At 41.6% G+C, this 19,198-nt stretch overlaps 1 protein-coding gene across 1 annotated transcript in view; it reads left to right on the forward strand.

Annotated features, from left to right (window-relative positions):
* MORC1 (MORC family CW-type zinc finger 1) overlaps nt 1-18,901 on the forward strand; it is a 94,964-nt gene extending 76,063 nt beyond the window's left edge. The window contains exons 24-28 of the mRNA XM_077817282.1: nt 1,756-1,846; nt 7,108-7,158; nt 14,905-15,090; nt 16,644-16,709; nt 18,423-18,901. Coding sequence (XP_077673408.1) covers nt 1,756-1,846; nt 7,108-7,158; nt 14,905-15,090; nt 16,644-16,709; nt 18,423-18,593 — 565 coding nt within the window. The 3' untranslated portion in view covers nt 18,594-18,901. The remainder of the gene's footprint in view (nt 1-1,755; nt 1,847-7,107; nt 7,159-14,904; nt 15,091-16,643; nt 16,710-18,422) is intronic.
* Nucleotides 18,902-19,198: the final 297 nt, after the last annotated feature.

Here is a 19,198-nt window from a genome sequence, read left to right on the forward strand (position 1 = left end):
CTTCTCTGTGTGTGTGTGTGTGTGTGTGTGTGTATGTATGTATGTATGTATGTAATATCTATATCTTCTTAGCGTATGTTCCATTCTATGCATCCGATGAAGTGGGCTTGAGCCCACGAAAGCTTATGCTCTAATAAATTTGTTAGTTTCTAAGGTGCCACAAGTACTCCTGTTCTTTTTGCGGATACAGGCTAACGCAGCTGCTACTCTGAAACTTGTAGATCAGAAGTAAATCAAAAGGATAAAACAGCCTTATAATTATCATATGGCTGAAATTGACCAGAAGTCCACTAAAATCACCCAGAGTACTAATTATTTCTTCAGGTGACAGCTCTGCCAATCATAAAAAATGCAATAAAGCCATCCTTTCAGCATAGTTCTGTAGGAAAGTGGTTGACTTAATGTGTTTGTATCAAAAGTAATTGTCTGGGTAGACTTCTGAAATGCTGTCAACATCAGATTTTATGGCCAGGTATTCTGCAGATAAAATGAAACTTGTAGGAAACCCATTTCCCTTCCTCATTTGTTGCATAGTAATTGACTGAGTAAAATGGGATCTTACAAGAGCTCACAATGGAGGTGGCATGAATGCTGGACTTCTGTCTTTGATCATGCATATAATTCAGTTGCTGGCGCTAACAGTAGAGAATTTAAAATGTAGGAAACAAATACTGCATAGGAAATATTGAACTATTCAAGAATCAAATGCTCCAAAACAAAGATTACTGGGCTTGTGGTTAAGCCATGTAAATAACACAGTTATCAAGTAACACTTTCACCCCCATCCATTCTCCCTGTTTCAGCTACCTCCTTTACCCCCATGTCTGTAAAGGGCAACCACTATCCATTCAGTCAGTGGACTGAATTGACTTTGGAGCCAAGTCACAAGTTCCACAAAGGCAAGTCACACTATCCCAAGGGCATAGAACACAGCTTCGCCACTTCCTTGGGATGAGTGAATTGGCTGGGAGGGATTTTATTCTGTGGCTTTCTAGATCAGGGCCTGGAGTCAGAACCTTAGTGCTGTTCTTGTCCTCTCCCACTTATTCACTGTGATTATTAAAGACACTTAACCTCTCTCTACCTCAGTCTGCCTCTCTGAAAAATAGGGATGACACCTCTTTAAAATCTTTGGGTATTCTTGGTTAAAAGGGTATCTTTTAGTATAAAATACTATTCCAGCCCTTTGTTGACATAGTATGGAAGACCTGAATTGAGAACTGCACCAGAATTTCCAAAAATTATATCCAGGCCTCAGGTCCAGTTCCTTAATTTTAGAAACAGTGGATTCCACAATGGATTCTCTGTGGCTGCCAGAGAAATTAATATTGTTTATTATCGTATATAGCTAGTTGAAAAACAGGATATTATTTTTCCCAGCTCGGTGGTGGTCATAAAAACTGTATTTTAAATCAAAATTGCCAACTTTGCAAAATTTCCACTAGCCTTAATATACTGTGTTACGCTTTCAAGCAGTCTTTGGATGTATATTTTTAATCTTTCTCCACAAATAATATCTTTTGTACTGAGTGCGAAGCATTATAGTGCTATAAGCTTTGTGCTGGCATATCTAAAGCACAGTCTGGTTTGTTCCATGCTGTCCAGTCCAGGGTATCTGAGTAAGAGGGGCAAGTTTCTGTTAGGTGTCTTAATAAGAAGCATTCTAACTGGGTCCCCTAGTCTCCACAGTACAAGACTTGAGGTTAAAGAAATCTTGGATACTGACACATAGTACATTTTGTTGAAATTTTTTAGAGAAGTCCTGCTGTATTTTTTGCCAGACTGCAAATTGTCAAGAGAACAGCTTAATTGCATGTCTTCTGAGGATCTTGTATCTATGTTTAAGGTATGTGAACTTGTAGTTTAAGTCTGAGTGTGTTCTAATGGGTAATAGGGTGGTTACAGTTTAAAAAGTTCACACTTGTGTTCCACACCACAGTAGCTAAGAACACAGCCTTTCTGAATCCCAGGATGGGGAACATACCTGATTTCTTAAATACTACTTCATGATAACAGGTTTCAGAGTAACAGCCGTGTTAGTCTGTCTTCGCAAAAAGAAAAGGAGTACTTGTGGCACCTTAGAGACTAACCAATTTATTTGAGCATGAGCTTTCGTGAGCTACAGTTCACTTCATCGGATGCATACCGTGGAAACTGCAGAAGACATTATATACACACAGAGACCATGAAACAATACCTCCTCCCACCCCACTGTCCTGCTGGTAATAGTTTATCTAAAGTGATCATCAAGTTGGGCCATTTCCAGCACAAATCCAGGTTTTCTCACCCTCCCCCCCCCCACCCCCCACAAACTCACTCTCCTGCTGGTAATAGCCCATCTAAAGTGACCACTCTCTTCACAATGTGTATGATAATCAAGGTGGGCCATTTCCAGCACAAATCCAGGTTCTCTCACTCCCTCACCCCCCTCTAAAAACCACACACACAAACTCACTCTCCTGCTGGTAATAGCTTATCCAAAGTGACCACTCTCCCTACAATGTGCATGGTGATCAAGGTGGGCCGTTTCCAGCACAATGTGCATGGTGATCAAGGTGGGCCATTTCCAGCACAAATCCAGGCTTTCTCACCCTCCCCCCCCCCGAAACACACACACACACACACACACACTCTCTCTCTCTCTCTCTCTCTCTCTCCTGCTGGCAATAGTTCATCCAAACTGACATCCATAATCAAAAAGGCTGACAAAGGAGGTGCTGTTGTCATCATGAATAGGTCGGAATATGAACAAGAGGCTGCTCGGCAGCTCTCCAACACCACTTTCTACAAGCCATTACCCTATGATCCCACTGAGAGTTACCAAAAGCAACTACAGCATTTGCTCAAGAAACTTCCTGAAAAAGCACAAGATCAAATCCGCACAGACACACCCCTGGAACCCCGACCTGCGATATTCTATCTACTACCCAAGATCCATAAACCTGGAAATCCTGGGCGCCCCATCATCTCAGGCATTGGCACCCTGACAGCAGGATTGTCTGGCTATGTAGACTCCCTCCTCAGGCCCTCCGCTACCAGCACTCCCAGCTACCTTCGAGACACCACTGACTTCCTGAGGAAACTTCAGTCCATCGGCAATCTTCCTGATAACACCATCCTGGCCACTATGGATGTAGAAGCCCTCTACACCAACATTCCACACAAAGATGGACTACAAGCCATCAAGAACACTATCCCCGATAATGTCACGGCTAACCTGGTGGCTGAACTTTGTGACTTTGTCCTTACCCATAACTATTTTACATTTGGGGACAATGTATACCTTCAGATCAGCAGCACTGGTATGGGTACCCGCATGGCCCCACAGTATGCCAACATTTTTATGGCTGATTTAGAACGCTTCCTCAGCTCTCGTCCCCTAAAGCCCCTACTCTATTTGCGCTATATTGATGACATCTTCATCATCTGGACCCATGGAAAAAAAGCCCTTGAGGAATTCCACCATGATTTCAATAATTTCCATCCCACCATCAACCTCAGCCTGGTCCAGTCCACACAAGAGATCCACTTCCTGGACACTACAGTGCTAATAAACAATGGTCACATAAACACCACCCTATACCGGAAACCTACTGACCGCTATTCCTACCTACATGCCTCCAGCTTTCACCCTGACCACACCACACGATCCATCGTCTACAGCCAAGCTCTGCGATACAACCGCATTTGCTCCAACCCCTCAGACAGAGACAAACACCTACAAGATCTCTGTCAAGCTTTCTTACAACTACAATACCCACCTGCGGAAGTGAAGAAACAGATTGATAGAGCTAGAAGAGTTCCCAGAAGTCACCTACTACAGGACAGGCCTAACAAAGAAAATAACAGAACGCCACTAGCCGTCACCTTCAGCCCCCAACTAAAACCCCTCCAACGCATTATTAAGGATCTACAACCTATCCTGAAGGATGACCCAACACTCTCACAAATCTTGGGAGACAGGCCAGTCCTTGCCTACAGACAGCGCCGCAACCTGAAGCAAATACCAACAACCACATACCACACAACAGAACCACTAACCCAGGAACCTACCCTTGCAACAAAGCCCGTTGCCAACTGTGCCCACATATCTATTCAGGGGACACCATCACAGGGCCTAATAACATCAGCCACGCTATCAGAGGCTCGTTCACCTGCACATCCACCAATGTGATATATGCCATCATGTGCCAGCAATGCTCCTCTGCCATTTACATTGGTCAAACTGGACAGTCTCTACGTAAAAGAATAAATGGACACAAATCAGGTGTCAAGAATTATAACATTCATAAACCAGTCGGAGAACACTTCAATCTCTCTGGTCACGCAATCACAGACATGAAGGTCGCTATCTTACAACAAAAAAACTTCAAATCCAGACTCCAGCGAGAAACTGCTGAATTGGAATTCATTTGCAAATTGGATACTATTAATTTAGGCTTAAATAGAGACTGGGAGTGGCTAAGTCATTATGCAAGGTAGCCTATTTCCCCTTGTTTTTTCCTACCCTCCCCCCCAGACGTTCTGGTTAAACTTGGATTTAAACTTGGAGAGTGGTCGCTTTGGATGAGCTATTACTAGCAGGAGAGTGAGTTTGTGTGTGTATGGGAGTGGGGGGGGGGTGAGAGAGCCTGGATTTGTGCTGGAAATGGCCCACCTTGATTACCATGCACATTGTAGGGAGAGTGGTCGCTTTGGATGAGCTATTACCAGCAGGAGAGTGAGTTTGTGTGTGTGGTTTTTGGAGGGGGGTGAGAGAACCTGGATCTGTGCTGGAAATGGCCCACCTTGATTATCATACATATTGTGAAGAGAGTGGTCACTTTGGATGGGCTATTACCAGCAGGAGAGTGAGTTTGTGGGGGGTGGGGGGGGGAGGGTGAGAAAACCTGGATTTGTGCTGGAAATGGCCCAACTTGATGATCACTTTAGATAAACTATTACCAGCAGGACAGTGGGGTGGGAGGAGGTATTGTTTCATGGTCTCTGTGTGTATATAATGTCTTCTGCAGTTTCCACGGTATGCATCCGATGAAGTGAACTGTAGCTCACGAAAGCTCATGCTCAAATAAATTGGTTAGTCTCTAAGGTGCCACAAGTACTCCTTTTCTTTTTACTTCATGATCAATGTTTGTAAATTTTCATAGTGACCACTGTGTGGAGCATTTCTTTTCTAAGGTCACTAGTTTGAATCTGCCAGATCGATATTAATCGCAAATAACCTGACAGCTGTTGTATGGAATCATGTGAAATTAGGTGTTCTTCAGTGAACAGATGTCCACATCATAAAATCACTCCTCCTGTTGCTGCTCATATAATATTTAAAAACTGGGGACCAGGGAAGAAGACTCTTCTTAAATACACTGATTTTAATGCATCCAGGTATCTTGTTTAACTGTGTGGTTAAGAATTGGGACAGAATTGTAGGGGTTAGCAAAGTCTTACAAGCTTAGTGTGATGTATTTTAGGTATTTTTTTCCTATACAGCAATTTTGAATATAAATTTTAGTTTCCAGAGAAAAAATATTGCAGTTTGAAGTAATATGTAATAATGGTTTGCACAATCTCTTAAATATGAAGGGTTTGTTTTATACAATGTTGTTTTAGCCATGTTTTTCCCAGGATGTTAGAGAGACAAGATGGATGAGGTAATATCTTTATTGGACCAACTTCTGTTGGTGACAGAGACAAGCTTTCGAGCTTACACAGAGCTCTCCTTCAGGTCAGGATTTGTTTTTTTCTGTGAAGCAGTGCCTAAGCCAGTTGCCACCACATACTGCTAGGAGCCAGGTCCTGCATCCACTGAAGTCAGCAGAAAACTCCCATTGACTTCAGTGGGCTCTGGGGCAGACCTGTTGAGGACTAAATAAAATTGACTTAATAGTGCATATTGACCTGGTCCCACAAACTAGGTCTGTAAAAGACACCATTGGTCTCTCCTATTTTTAGGAAGAGAAAATATACCTTTACTCCCACCCTTAATTCCTTTGAAAACAAAGGGAGATTAAGGTGTGGAGTAAAATACATGCACGGGGAGTAACTGTTAGGTAGAATCAGACCCTAAGCTTGCAATGTTTCTGTCCAGACTGGTTTCCATAAGATGACTTCTTGCTCTCCTCCCATAGTCAATTTCTCATCTATGTGTTTCTGAAGTTACTTTGCATGACAATAGGAAATTTATCAGAGAGAACAGGTACCATTCAGAGAAGTGGTAGTTCAACCTCATGCTGTCCCATGTAATTAAAGATTACCCCTGACTTCTAAAAATAGGTAATTAGGTTTGGAGTGGAATGACTTCTTCCACAGTTGGGTTGCTTACCTGCAGCTTTAAAATGGCAATCAAGGATCAAATACCGCTTGCTTTCAGTGTTTGGATCGCTTGCCCCTGACAACTAATTGAGCTTTAAAAATAAATACAAAAAGTTTCTGAGAAAATGCCTTCTGCATATTGGTAAAGTTTTTTGGCATTGCCAGCTAGATGTGCCTGCTACTAGGGACAGCATATTGGGAGAAAAGTCAGCAGTTGGTTATGTTAAGTCCATTTACGTATAGGTAGAATTTTCTAACATTTGACACAAAGGAACTCTGCAATACAACGTGTGATGTTGCTCTCCAGCAATTAGACTATAGAGAAGATAAGAAGACCTATTATTATAGCTGGCTAGAGGAGTTCTCCTTTGATCAATTGATAAAGACCTATCTTCTTAGTACTAGAGGATGGAACGTTCATCAGGTGTGTGTGACTCATCCCATCACTGTTTTTTGCACCTTTATAGAGTTTTTACACCTCAACCTTACCTTAAAGATGTAGGTGAATAACTCAATTGTGAGAAAAGTTTCACTATCCTCCAGTGGGCACTAAAGATTTGCTTTGCCTCTTCGGAGCTCTTGCAACAACTCTCGGAAACCTGCATTTCTCTTCTCCCAGGTCCTCCTGAGCTGGCTGGCTGTCTTACTCTGATCCTTGTCCTCCTTTTTCCTAGTTTCTGTATCTGTTTGTATTTAGCTGCTTATTATTACACAAATATTTCTTCACTCCTGCTAAGCTCATGCATAAGCTTAATATCCTCACTATAAATATTAATTCTGCTTTATTTATAAAAATAGCCAGAGGGGACTTCAGAACAACTGAAGAAGCCAGCATTGTGCTGCAGCCAGGTAAAACTATTTTATGTAATTCATTTGTATTCTAAACTGATGTTGCATCAGATAGAGTAATCTTCTTTGTGTGTCAGTTTCCAAGGAAAAGAGCATTCTTTCAAATATGGTCTTGAATTAATTACCATTTGAGGAGAATGTCTCTCTTGGGTATTATGTACTGCTGGTATACAGTGCATAGAAAAGGTTAAATTTAGGTTAGTAAAATGGGGTTTACATTTTGCCTTCAGTTATGCCCTTGCAGTACTTTTGAAGTTATTGCAGTCAGAGGTGCTTATTGGCATGAATAGGCTTAGAATTTAGCCCACTTCTTCTTCTTTGAGTGGATGCAGACCTGTATTCCACTCAGGTGTGTGCAGGCCCAGCTCACCAAAACTAGAGAGATTAATTTAGCAGTACCCATTGGGGCAGTGCTCACACCCTGCCAGGACTACTTGAGGCCTGCACTGCTCCAACTCTCCTCAGTACTTTCTCACTGCCCACAGTTTGAGTTGGAGTGTTCTGTGTGGTATCTTAGCTCACACTTCAGTTGTTCACTCAGAGAGTTTACTCTCAATAGTTTGTATATAGTTAGTAGTAGTACCCTTACTACTACTGTTAGATTACTTAGTGTAATAGTTGGATTTTACCTGGTGCAAAGCCTTTGCTAGGTTTCAAGCACTGTCCCTCATGTAGAGTAGCTATCCTCAAGAGTAATTACCATGCTCAGTGGTTATTGTGCCTAAGAGGAAAGTGCTCCATTTGCAGATCCTTCAAAAAGAGGATACTGGTGTCTAGAGACTTATGCCTGGCTCAGCACCCTGTGGAGCAAGCCATGAGGCCTACTTTGGTGTTGGGATCCTCCTCAGATTGCCCGACGCCTCAGCAGGCTTTGATGCCACCGCAAGACTCTGATTCTTCTCCAAAGGGAAGAAGAGATTGTTCTCCTTCCTGTCCACCCGAGAAAGAAGGCTCAGAAAACTGACCGTAGTCACTCCAAGGCTCAGGGAGATTCTTCCTCCTCTTCTAAGAGGAGTGTTGGCAAACATCAGGATTCTTCTAGTACTCAGAATAGAGCTGGGCTGTCTTCCCACTCTCCAGTACCAAGACGATATCATTCTAGCACTGTACCATAGACTCCAGTACAGTCCATGGGGTGGCTGTTGAGTCCGGTACTGACAACATCAGTCTCAGCACCGACCCTATCAACCCCACAGGCTTATCAAGCAGCCTCATATTTACTTTGTCTCTCTATGCTAGACTCACCTGTGATACAGGAGTCCTCAGCTGTGTGGTGTCTTCTGCAGTCCTGGGACTATCAGATTTGATTGCATCAGAATACGGGTTGTTGCTATGATCATCTCCAATGCTGTTTAAAAATCAGACTGCAAAGACAAGATCAGCTTCCATAACAACACTGAGAGATCCATTGTCAGTATCAGTTCCATTATTGGCTCTGGAGACCATTTCATCTTGTACAGGCAGGAGCTACAGATTCGGTACTGGCCTGTACTTCAATACTGATATCCTTTCCAGTACTGAGTGTTAGTGTTGCCTCAGTGACACCACCAGTTCTCCAGGCTCTGGCTTCTGTGCCTTCATCGGAACCAATGTGGCCCAGGGCTTGAGACAAGTCAGGGCATGTGATGGCTCCACCAGGGGTGGCTCCTCCGTTCCCTTCAGACTATTTGGAAGATTCCTCGCATTTGAGTTCAGAGTCATCTTCTGCTTCTGTTTTTCTGTCCAGGCACCAAGCTCAAAAGTTTTGAGAGCACCAGGGAGTCCCCATCAGCACTGAGATCAGTACCGTTCTCGCAGTAGAGACGGCAGTTTTTGGTTCCTGCTAGCCACCAGTGCCCTGGCTGTGAAAAAAGCAAATGCGGTCTTCGGATGCATCAGGCAAGGTAGTTTGAGTAGAGATAAGGAGGTTTTAGTACACTTATACAAGGCACTGGTGAGACCTCATCTGGAATACTGTGTGTAGTTCTGGTCTCCCATGTTTAAGAAGGATGAATTCAAACTGGAACAGTTACAGAGAAGGGCTACTAAGATGATCCAAGGAATGGAAAACCTGTCTTATGAAAGGAGACTCAAGGAGCTTGGCTTGTTTAGCTAACCAAAAGACGGTTGAGGGGAGATATGATTGCTCTCTATAAATATATCAGAGGGATAAATACCAGAGAGGGAGAGGAATTATTTAAGCTTAGTGGACACAAGAACAAATGGATATAAACTGGTCATCGGGAAGTTTAGACTTGAAATTAGACAAAGGTTTCTAACCATCAGAGGAGTGAAGTTCTGGAATAGCCTTCCAAGGGAAGCAGTGGGGGCAAAAGACCTATCTGGCTTTAAGATTAAACTTGATAAGTTTATGGAGGAGATGGTATGATGGGATAACATGATTTTGACAATGAATTGATCTTTAACTATTCATGGTAAATAGGCCCAATGATATCTATAAGTCTATGAGTCTATATCACTTCCCTCAGTGGCCTTTATGGAACTTTTGGGATGTCCCTCAATCTTCAGGGTTCGATCCTCTTCTGATTCCAGAGAATGTTGCCAAACCCTCCTGCTGTCTCACTTCCTGACGCAACTAGGCTGGAGACTCATACTGAGGTTGCTCCTTCTGAGCTGGTACAGCCTAAGCCTTTATTGCAGGAGCAAACGGGGTCACTTTGGGCCTACTTCCTTCTTCATCTTCCTCACCAGGCGATTGCACTATACCAGATTCATCTTCTGTGCCTAAAGACTTTGCCTTATCAAGATCTCCTTAGGGGAATGCCTACAGCCTTGGCATTCAGGCCGAGTTCATTCAGGAGAATACCCATAAGTTGGTGCACATTCTCCAGTCGTCAGTTCCAGGGAGAGTAGCTCTACCTATAAATGAAGCACTTTTGGAAAATGGTATTATGTCCCTATGCAGAGTTTTGAGTGCTTCTATTCATACCCAGCCTCTAACTTGCTTGTTGTAACAGCTGCAAATGAGAGAGTGAAACATGAGGGGATTTAAGTCAATGCCTAAAGATAGAGTCTAAAAGATTGGATGTAATGGGACGAAAAATGCATTCAACCTTGTCTTTACAAATGTGCGCTGCTAATCTGCAGGCACTGTTATCAAAATATAAACTTGTAAATTAGAAAGCTACGTCCAAATTTAGACAAATTGCCAGAGTCCTCCAGGGAAGAGTTTTTTAAGGCTTTCATTGTGGAAGGTTGTCTAGTGTCAAAGACGTTGCTGCAGTGAGCACTGCATGTAGCAGACGCCTCCTCCAAGATTATGTCCTCTGCTGTAACAATGAGAAGAGCCTTGTTACAGAACTCTGACACAGCTCCGGAGGTCCAGCAGGGCATAGAGGACCTACCTTTTGATGGTCACTTTCTGTTTTCTGAAAAGACTGGTGAGATGCTACCTTCTTTTAAGAACTGTTGAGCTACTTTCATTGGGGGTTTATAACCCAGTGATTGAGAGGCCTCATTATGGAGGTCAGCAGCAGCGATACTGTCAGTATTCCCAGATGTATTTCAGGAGTTGGCTTATCTTGCGAGACAGCATGATTTCTCCAGAAAGAGAGACAGTTTGCACAGGCGAAGGCTTTCCAGTTCCAACTAGAACCAACCAGCTCATCCTCTATCAGTCATTTTAACTCTACTACCAAGGGCAGCTTACCAGTTGTCAACTTCCAGACCAATTCCCCGCCATTTGGGGACAGACTGCCCTGCTTCTACAGTGCTTATGAAGAAACAACCCCAGGCAAATGGTCCTGAGTTCTGTGAGATCGGGTTATGCCACACAGTTCCCCCTTCTCACTCCCATGGCCCATCCCTTTTCGGGGACTTGTCTCGTGAGTCACTGCTTCCGGCAGTAGTGATCGCCTATCAGGAGAATCGGAATTCAAGTCTTCCCTTGCCTGGATGATTTGGTTACTGAAGGGGAAGTCCAAAGCACAAGTCTGATGCACATGTCCTCCATCACATCCAGTTCATACTATGTCTCGTTGATCAACTGGGGCTGATTTTGAGCTAAGGAAAATCAGTATTAATTCTGATACAAAGAATCAAGTTCATTGTGGCCCTACTAGACTCTACAAGTTCCAGGGCTTTCTGCCCGATGAACAATTTCAAATAATGCTTCATCTTTGTCTGTCCTTCCAGTTTCACCCTTCAAATATGGCATGCTTATGCCTGAAGTTACTAAGTTATGTGGCTGCATGCACCTACACAGTCCAGCATGCAAGTTTGTGCCTTCGTCCTCTTAAATCATGGTTGAAGTTGATCTATCACCCATCTTCAGCCATTGGACAGGCTTGTCCAAGTGCCACTGGTGATCCTGAGTACCTAGAATGTTAGGCATATCGGAGCAATGTGTGCAAGGGTGTTCCCTTTGCCCATCCTCCACCGACCCGGACTATAGTTACCGAAGCCTCCACAATAGGTAGGGGGATGTGTCTAGGGACATTGAAAGTTCAGGGTTTGTTGGTAGGACAAGAAGCTTCCCTTCATGTCAATGTCCTGGAACTTCAAGAGGTTTACGATACATACCAGGCCTTTCGGGCTCGGATCAAAGGGACAGCAGTTCATATGCTTACCAACAATACCACTGTATTATATTATGTGGGCAATCAAGGAGGAGCCCACTCTAACCAGCTCTGTCAGGGAGCAAAACAGTTTTGGCATTTTTTTCTAGCAAGGAAGACTCATTCCCATAGCTGCACACTTGTCGGGTGTTCAGAATCAGTTAGCTGGTCACCTCAGAAGGAATTTCTCCCAAATCATAAATGGTCCATGAAGAGCACTCTGCTGCAGTCTATTTTCAAAGAATGGGGCTTTCAGACAATGGACTTCTTTGTAATAAAAGACAAGAATTTCAGTCAGTTTTGCTCTGGAGCTGGACTTGATCCAGGCTCATTAATTGATGACTTCTAGTTGAATTGGAGATCAGCACTGATGTGTGCTTTCTCCCCAGCCCCGCTTATCCCTCAGGTTATACAAAACTGAAGGCAGATCATGCCAAACTGATACTCATTGTGTCAGCTTAGCCAAGAAAATGTAGTTCTCCAAACTTCATGGTCTATCTATGTGACTTCCCAGAACTCTTCTCCTCATTCCCTGCTGACACGACACCACAGTCAGATATGGCATCCGGTGTTGAGCAGTCTGCACCTAACAGCCTGGATACTCCATGCTTAGGTGAAGAGGAAGAATGATGTTCAGAAGCAGTACAGCGAGTCCTACCTTCTACTAAGTTTACCTATTTGGCTGAGTGGAAAAGTTTTTCAGTTTGGTCATTGGCTCGGGGAATATGGCCAGTGCTTGCACATATTCAGGACATTTTGGATTACCTGGTATATCTTAAGTCCCCAGGTCTGTTACTCAGCTGATTGAGGGTCCACTTAGTGGCAATTTTAGCATTTCGTCTTCCAATCCAAGGGAAGTTGGTATTATCCAGTTCCATGGTAGTTAGATTTCTAAAATATGTTGTCCACCTCTTTTTGCCTATAAAAGAAATTATTCCCTTTGGGGACTTCAGTCTGGCTCCCCTAATACTGGCTCCCCTAATAAGTCCTCTGTTTGAGCCCCTAGCAATCTTTCCCATCTTTCCTTTGCCAAAAGACAGCTTTTTTTATTCCCAGAACTTCCATGAGGAGAGTTAGTGAGCTGCAGACCCTAATGGCGAAGCCTCCAGTTACAGTTTTTCAAAGGCAAGGTGGTCTTGAGGCCACACCCTATGTTTTTGTCTAACAGAGTTTTCATATTTTCACCTTAACCAAACAATATACTTGCCGGAATTTTTTCCTAAGACTCACTCAAATGTGGACAAGAGGAGCACTTTCTGTCCTTGGATGTGAGACAGTCCTTGGCGTTCTGTGTAGAAAGGACTAGACTGTTCCATGCATCACCTCAACTTTTTATCTCATGTGTGAATCGGATGAAGGGTCAGGTGATTTCCGGATGGATTACTTCCTGCACTACAAGAGGATATGGGGTAGCTCAAGTCACACTTCCAAAGAGGTGATTGGCTCATTCAATGAGGGCCCAAAAGACTTCAGTTTTGTTTCTCAGTGACATTTCTATATTGTAAATTTGCAGGGGCGCTTCCTGATCTTTCGTACAGATTTTTACCAAGCATTATGCTATTTCAGCTGTATCTAGATCAGAGGCAAACTTCGGAAAGCTGATTGCAGTCATTGTTTCAATAGATTCTGAGCCCCCTCTCCTACGAGTACTGCTTATGGGTCACCTGAACGGAATACATGACTGCAACCACTCGAAGAAGAAACGGTTACCTGCCTGTACTCTAACGGTGGTTGTTCAAGATGTGGGTGCAGATGTGTATTCCACGGCCCACCCTCCGTCCTCTCTGCATCAGTCTCTTCAGCCTTGGATTCCAATGCAAAGGACCTAAGGGAGTGTCAGGGCAGCACTGCCTTCAAGAGCCCTGGGAAGGACTGCCAGGGGCCCGAGGGCGTGAGCTCGATAGGTACTGCTAAGCAAAGTCCTCTGGCTTCAGCGTGCTGGGTGTGCGCATGCCTTAGTGGAATACACATCTGCACTCACATCTCGGAGAACAACAGTTACAGTACAGGTAGGTAATGTTTTTTTTTCTCCTGGCAAACTTATTCTAGATTGCCTCTTTTCAAAGAAGTAAATTTTTAAAATACAGTAAGCACTGTGACTGCCAGTGCCCTAACTGTAAAATAAGGGATGCCGATCTTTTTGGAACCAGACATTTACTCAGAGAACTATTCCATGAATTATGTTTAATGTATCTAATAAGAATTGTTATGCAGAAGCACAGCTGTAAGGATCAATCCATTTTTTACGAACTAGAGCAGTTAAATGATATAAGAACTATAATAAAGGCAGAATTAATGCATTAAAGTTCAATTGTATAGGCTCATGCTGATCATTCTTATTGACAAGGGTAGTTCATTAATTTCAGTGGGGATTATTTACAGGAACAAGGGCTTGTCATGTAAGTAAGGGAATGCAGTTTCATATCCTTAGTGCGTTATACAATCCTAATATGTCCATTATCTGTTGTCATTAATGAGAGTTGAGGATTGTAAATGTAATCTTCATGCTGGTTTCAGCTGTAAATAGACACTAACCGTGAGATCTGCAAGGGATTAAACTAATTTCTTAATATCCTCCTATGTCCCCAGGCCCTTTTCTCTTTCCCAAGCTATCAATTCAAGTATCAGTTCTAAGTGAATAAAAATGGGGCTAGAGAGGGTTGGTTGGTTGGGAAGGGGTTTTTTAGTTCTTAAAAAGCCATTTAGTGAGTCTGGAGGATATACTGAGGATTCCCTTCTCCCAACACAGTAGTAAAATAGCTGAGTGGAACCTGGCTGATTTCACATACTGCACACTCAACATCTGTTTCTTATGCTAGATAGCTATGTTCTGTGAGATTAAACCTCCCAGAATCCTTCTAGAGCCAAATCATTATTTTCTCCTATTTCTCTTCAAATCACTATTGGCATTTAAGAGATGCAGCTAGATAAACATTAAATTTTCCCTGACTAGTGACTTTAAATATTACAGTAAATTGAATCTAAATCCTTCCTGCACCATCAGCTGTCTCTTAAAGTTCCACCATTCCTGCCTGTATGGGCATCTTGTTTCATATCCTCCATGTTGGTCAGTTTGATGAATTAGTAGTGAATCATTTCTCCCTTCTAAAAGCAATTATAAATGTATATTTATTGTATTTCTTAATACAAATATATCTGAATTGGTTTTGCTGTGCACCTGTATCACCAGATCATGAAAGACTATTTTGTTCAGCATGAGAGTAAAATACTAAGAAAAATTCAGTCCCTAACTCACCATTCCTGTGAAGTAGCATATGTTAGTGAACTGCAACAGAGACGCTGTGAGATACAAATAAAAGCTACTCAAGAAAAACTAAAGACCCTTCGGGAGAAGATATCAGAGCGAATTCACCCAGTGAGTGGTATTTAATTCAAATATTTATTATTAATGAGCTTTTGGTATTTTTCATAAGGAAAAAAATACAACTTGTCCTGGATTATCTGTTTCAGACTACAGTGTCTCTCTGTCAGAATAAGTGTCTGTGCACATAGATTTTTAAAATGAATGGTGTTGCACAGACTGGAAACAATCTAGCATTATTCAGATCCCAAGTTCAGCTGGCAATAGGGCAGTTTAAAATAATACCCTTTTACTTGTAAACTGAGCAGTTTTTGTTCTAGAATCATTAACATACAATCTGAAAAACTACTCTAATATGGCTTACAGCAGAGCACAGACACACTCCTACAACTGAGGTGGGTTGGCAGACTGTTTATTGACATACCTATTTCTATTATACCAAACAAATGATTGTATGTTAAACATAAGATTTTCTTTGAAGTGTAGTGCTGCTGAACACTCAGTTCATGTTATTTAACTTTAATTTGTGTAATGTCAAGTGTATTTAATTTTCAGTAACATTAACCAAAAGGCTATAAGGAAGTAATTTAGTAATTTCTTAATATTTTCATTTGTGAAGTATCATTTCTTTTACCCCTATTTTTTAGGTGAAGTGATGTTTTGTCTGTAATGTTTGAGCCAATCCCATAATGAAGGCAACAGTGTCACCCAAATGCTTATATATAGGATTTTACTAGAACTAAAATAGCACCTAAATAATCCATCTGACAAATTGGAAAACAGCATACCACTTACTCAAGTCCTTGGTGTGAATTGTCATAGCTTCATCGAAACCATTGGAGCTGTGACAGTTACAGCAGCTGAAGATGCTGGAATATTTCTAAATGTAAATATAAATATTGAAGTGCGACAGATCATTTAAACGGCCTTCTGGTTAGACACTTTCTAATTAATATTACAGTGATGAAGATTATAATTAACTCAGAACACTACTCCATCTTCTGTATATATACTGTTGGCCATATCCTCATCTGATGTAAATCAGCTTAGCTCTGTTGAAATCAGTGGTAGTCCTACAATTGACTTAAATGGAACCAGAATTTGGCCCTCAATGCATCATGTATTAATTGGCGGGTAGGTTCTTGTGCACTGGTGTGAATTGTGCTCTTGGAGAGAAGAAATAGTAACTTGCTCATGTGCTGTATACTAAATTACAGACTTATAGCTTGCCAATAAGGCCTACATGTCTTCATGTGTAAAGAAATTATAAGGCTTCAAAGAATGATAGCAGATTCTAACAGATGAATTTAACATGGGAAGTAGCCAGATCTGGAAGCGCTAAAAGGATATGTGAGAAAACAAAGCTAAGGTACAAATAAGAAATCTAAAAAGTAAAGTTTGCAAGGCACTCATGGTGATTGGAAATAAACTGAATTTGCTCTGGGCTCTCTCCAGGCATCAGCCTGAAACATGGTCATCTTCAGTAACAGTTGAGGTCTTTTTAGTCCAAAGTATTGCTACTTCTACCTTGGAGAAACCAGAAACAGTATAGGATAAAGAAAAAGCAAAGCAAATTTTCTTCTGATCAATCTTACTTTACTTTACAGGAGTTGTTGATAGAACTCAGGAAGCATTGCCAGTCAGTAAAAAAAAAACATGACCTTTCTCTTGAGGTAGGTGACCTGGTCATTTTCCTGGCTACAGTTAAGATTGTCTCTTGGTCACTGAGTAAATGAGCCAGCTAAACATTCTAGGTGGTATATATGCCCATAAATTCACAGCCTCACGTTCCCTTCCATTGCAGAGGCTAATGTTGCTTTATGTTTTTAAAACATCGGAAAGATTGGTGTGAAAAAGCTGGGATTACGGTCCTTGGTCCCTTGGATACTCCATGATAAATATTTAACCAGTCTTTCCATGCCTACAGTCTTCTAGTTCTGAAGCTCTCCATTATGCTTACCTGGGTGTTACACAATGTCATGAAAGGAGGTTTTGAAACCTTATAAAGGCTCTTAATGTTGTTATGAATTGTGTCCATTTTCTCTGCCACGTGAGTTCACCTAGGGTTACTTCCAAGGAAGGGCCTGACATCATCAGTGCTTGAGTCGAGTTGCCATCTGGTATGCACCTCTCAGGCGCCATGAGAGGTGACTTTTTTCCAGGTTCAATGGAAACCAGCTACAGCTCAGTCATCTTGTGAAATCACTAACCAGACTGCAATTTTTAGCTCAAACTTTTATGTAGGAAGGCTTTTTGCTAGTGGTGTGGAGCTCATTGGAAATACATTTTGCCTCTATTTTTGCACCAGAGCACTCTTCCTTTTTTTCCTTTATCTGTTTCAAGCAAAAATGCTTCATCCTGACTCATACAATCACTGTGTCTCTTGAAATTAAAGAACATCAAAATATTGAGGACTGCAAAAATCTGGACCCAATAGTAAATTTTTTTACATCAGGACTGGAGATGTTTAGGTTGGAGCAGTCAGTTGCTTTATCTTATGAAAAAGAGAAAAAAAAAAAAGCTAATGGACATTATTTTTTTCAGTCCTGGCTCCCTCTCTAAATCCTGTGTCCGGAACTGACAGACACTCAGCACTTTGCAAGATAAGACTGTAAATGAGCAACTGATTCTCATAAATCGTTTATGTATTTTTTATTTTAGGAATTTAGTGAGACTGTAATTAATTAAATTCTGAGCTAATGCTTAAGTTTTGCTATTAAATAGGTTTTCAGTGGAAAAGTTGCCTAGATTCCTTTAACACTGGTTTTAAGACTGTTAATGTAAATGCCCTTATGGTATAACACACCGTTGTAAAAATACTCCTATCTTCCCCTCACTGCCTGTCATCTCTCCCTCTCCAGTCCGTCCAAACACCATTGCTAATGCCCATCCATCTTCTTCAGTGGCCATGCTATCCCCTTTGATTCCCTTCAGTGGTCCTGTCTTTTATTGCATCAGATGCAAGCTTCTCGTTCTCTTCTACAGAGTTCTATGTAATCACACCCCTACCCCTCTGTCTGTATCTCTGCTTTCTTTTCTCTCTGCTCCATGCTTTGTCATGCTTTGCCACCAGTTTTGTTCCTTTTATTACATTGCCTATAAATCTAGAACAGACTAATTACTTTACAAGGCTGTCTTTTCTCCCAGATCCTTGCTTACCTGCTTCTACAAGCAATCCCTCCTCCCTTCCAGTCACTAATTGCCACGCACACTCCATCTCCTCAGCTGTGGTTTTTTTTGTTTGGTTTTTTTCAGTTTGCATTATCTATTTTAGATTGTGTGCTCTTAGGGCTGGGTAAACATAGCTATATTTGTTTGCAATACTTTAAAGTAATATTTACAAGGATACTAAGTGCTTATAGATCCATGCATGTTTGTTTTTTTAGGGTGACCATGTAGATGACTTAAAACAAATTGATGGCTATCTCGAAGAGCTCCTTAAACAAGACATGTGCCAATCTGGCATTGTAAGTTTACCCATTGTAAATACAAACACAGCAGAGTTAGGAGAACCTGTCGTGCCATGTGAAGAAATTGTGGATGTTTTCAAGAACTGAGGTGGCTTGGTCTCCACTGCTCATACATTTATACTATCACAACTTTTAGAAATACATTGGAAAATTAATCTTAACATAATATGAATGTAAACTGTTAACAAAGAAAATTATCATGGCTTATGCTTTTGAGAAATTGACCCGGTCAGCTTCTCCTTTGAATTTTTGTGCATTATGCTCTTGAGAAGATGTTTTGTTTTACCTTTGAGCTATAAATACTACTTCCATTTGTTTGATGTAGTAACTTCATAGATACAGACCGACCTGTGTATCATATGTTAGTACTTCATAGTAATAGATATTACTGAAGATTTCCGTTTAGTCAATGAATATAAAAGACTTTAAAAATGTTATTTTACAGTATCTTTGTTACATGTTTCCGATTATTGGATGTGACAAATACAGTTGTTCTAGAGAGCTTGCAAACCTTTGGCTAATTTATTTATATTTACGAAGGGAATGTTTCTGGCTGTTCAGTATTTAGTCTACTTTTTTCAGGCATTACACAGAGAAACTCCTTAGTACAGAAGTCAATGGGAGCTTGCTTGAGTTGCAAACTCCAGCCTCAACCCTGCATCTGATAGCATATTGGTAGACTGCTGAACCCA

This window comes from Eretmochelys imbricata, chromosome 1 (assembly GCF_965152235.1).
Source record: "Eretmochelys imbricata isolate rEreImb1 chromosome 1, rEreImb1.hap1, whole genome shotgun sequence".
Taxonomy (NCBI): Eukaryota; Metazoa; Chordata; order Testudines; family Cheloniidae; genus Eretmochelys; species Eretmochelys imbricata.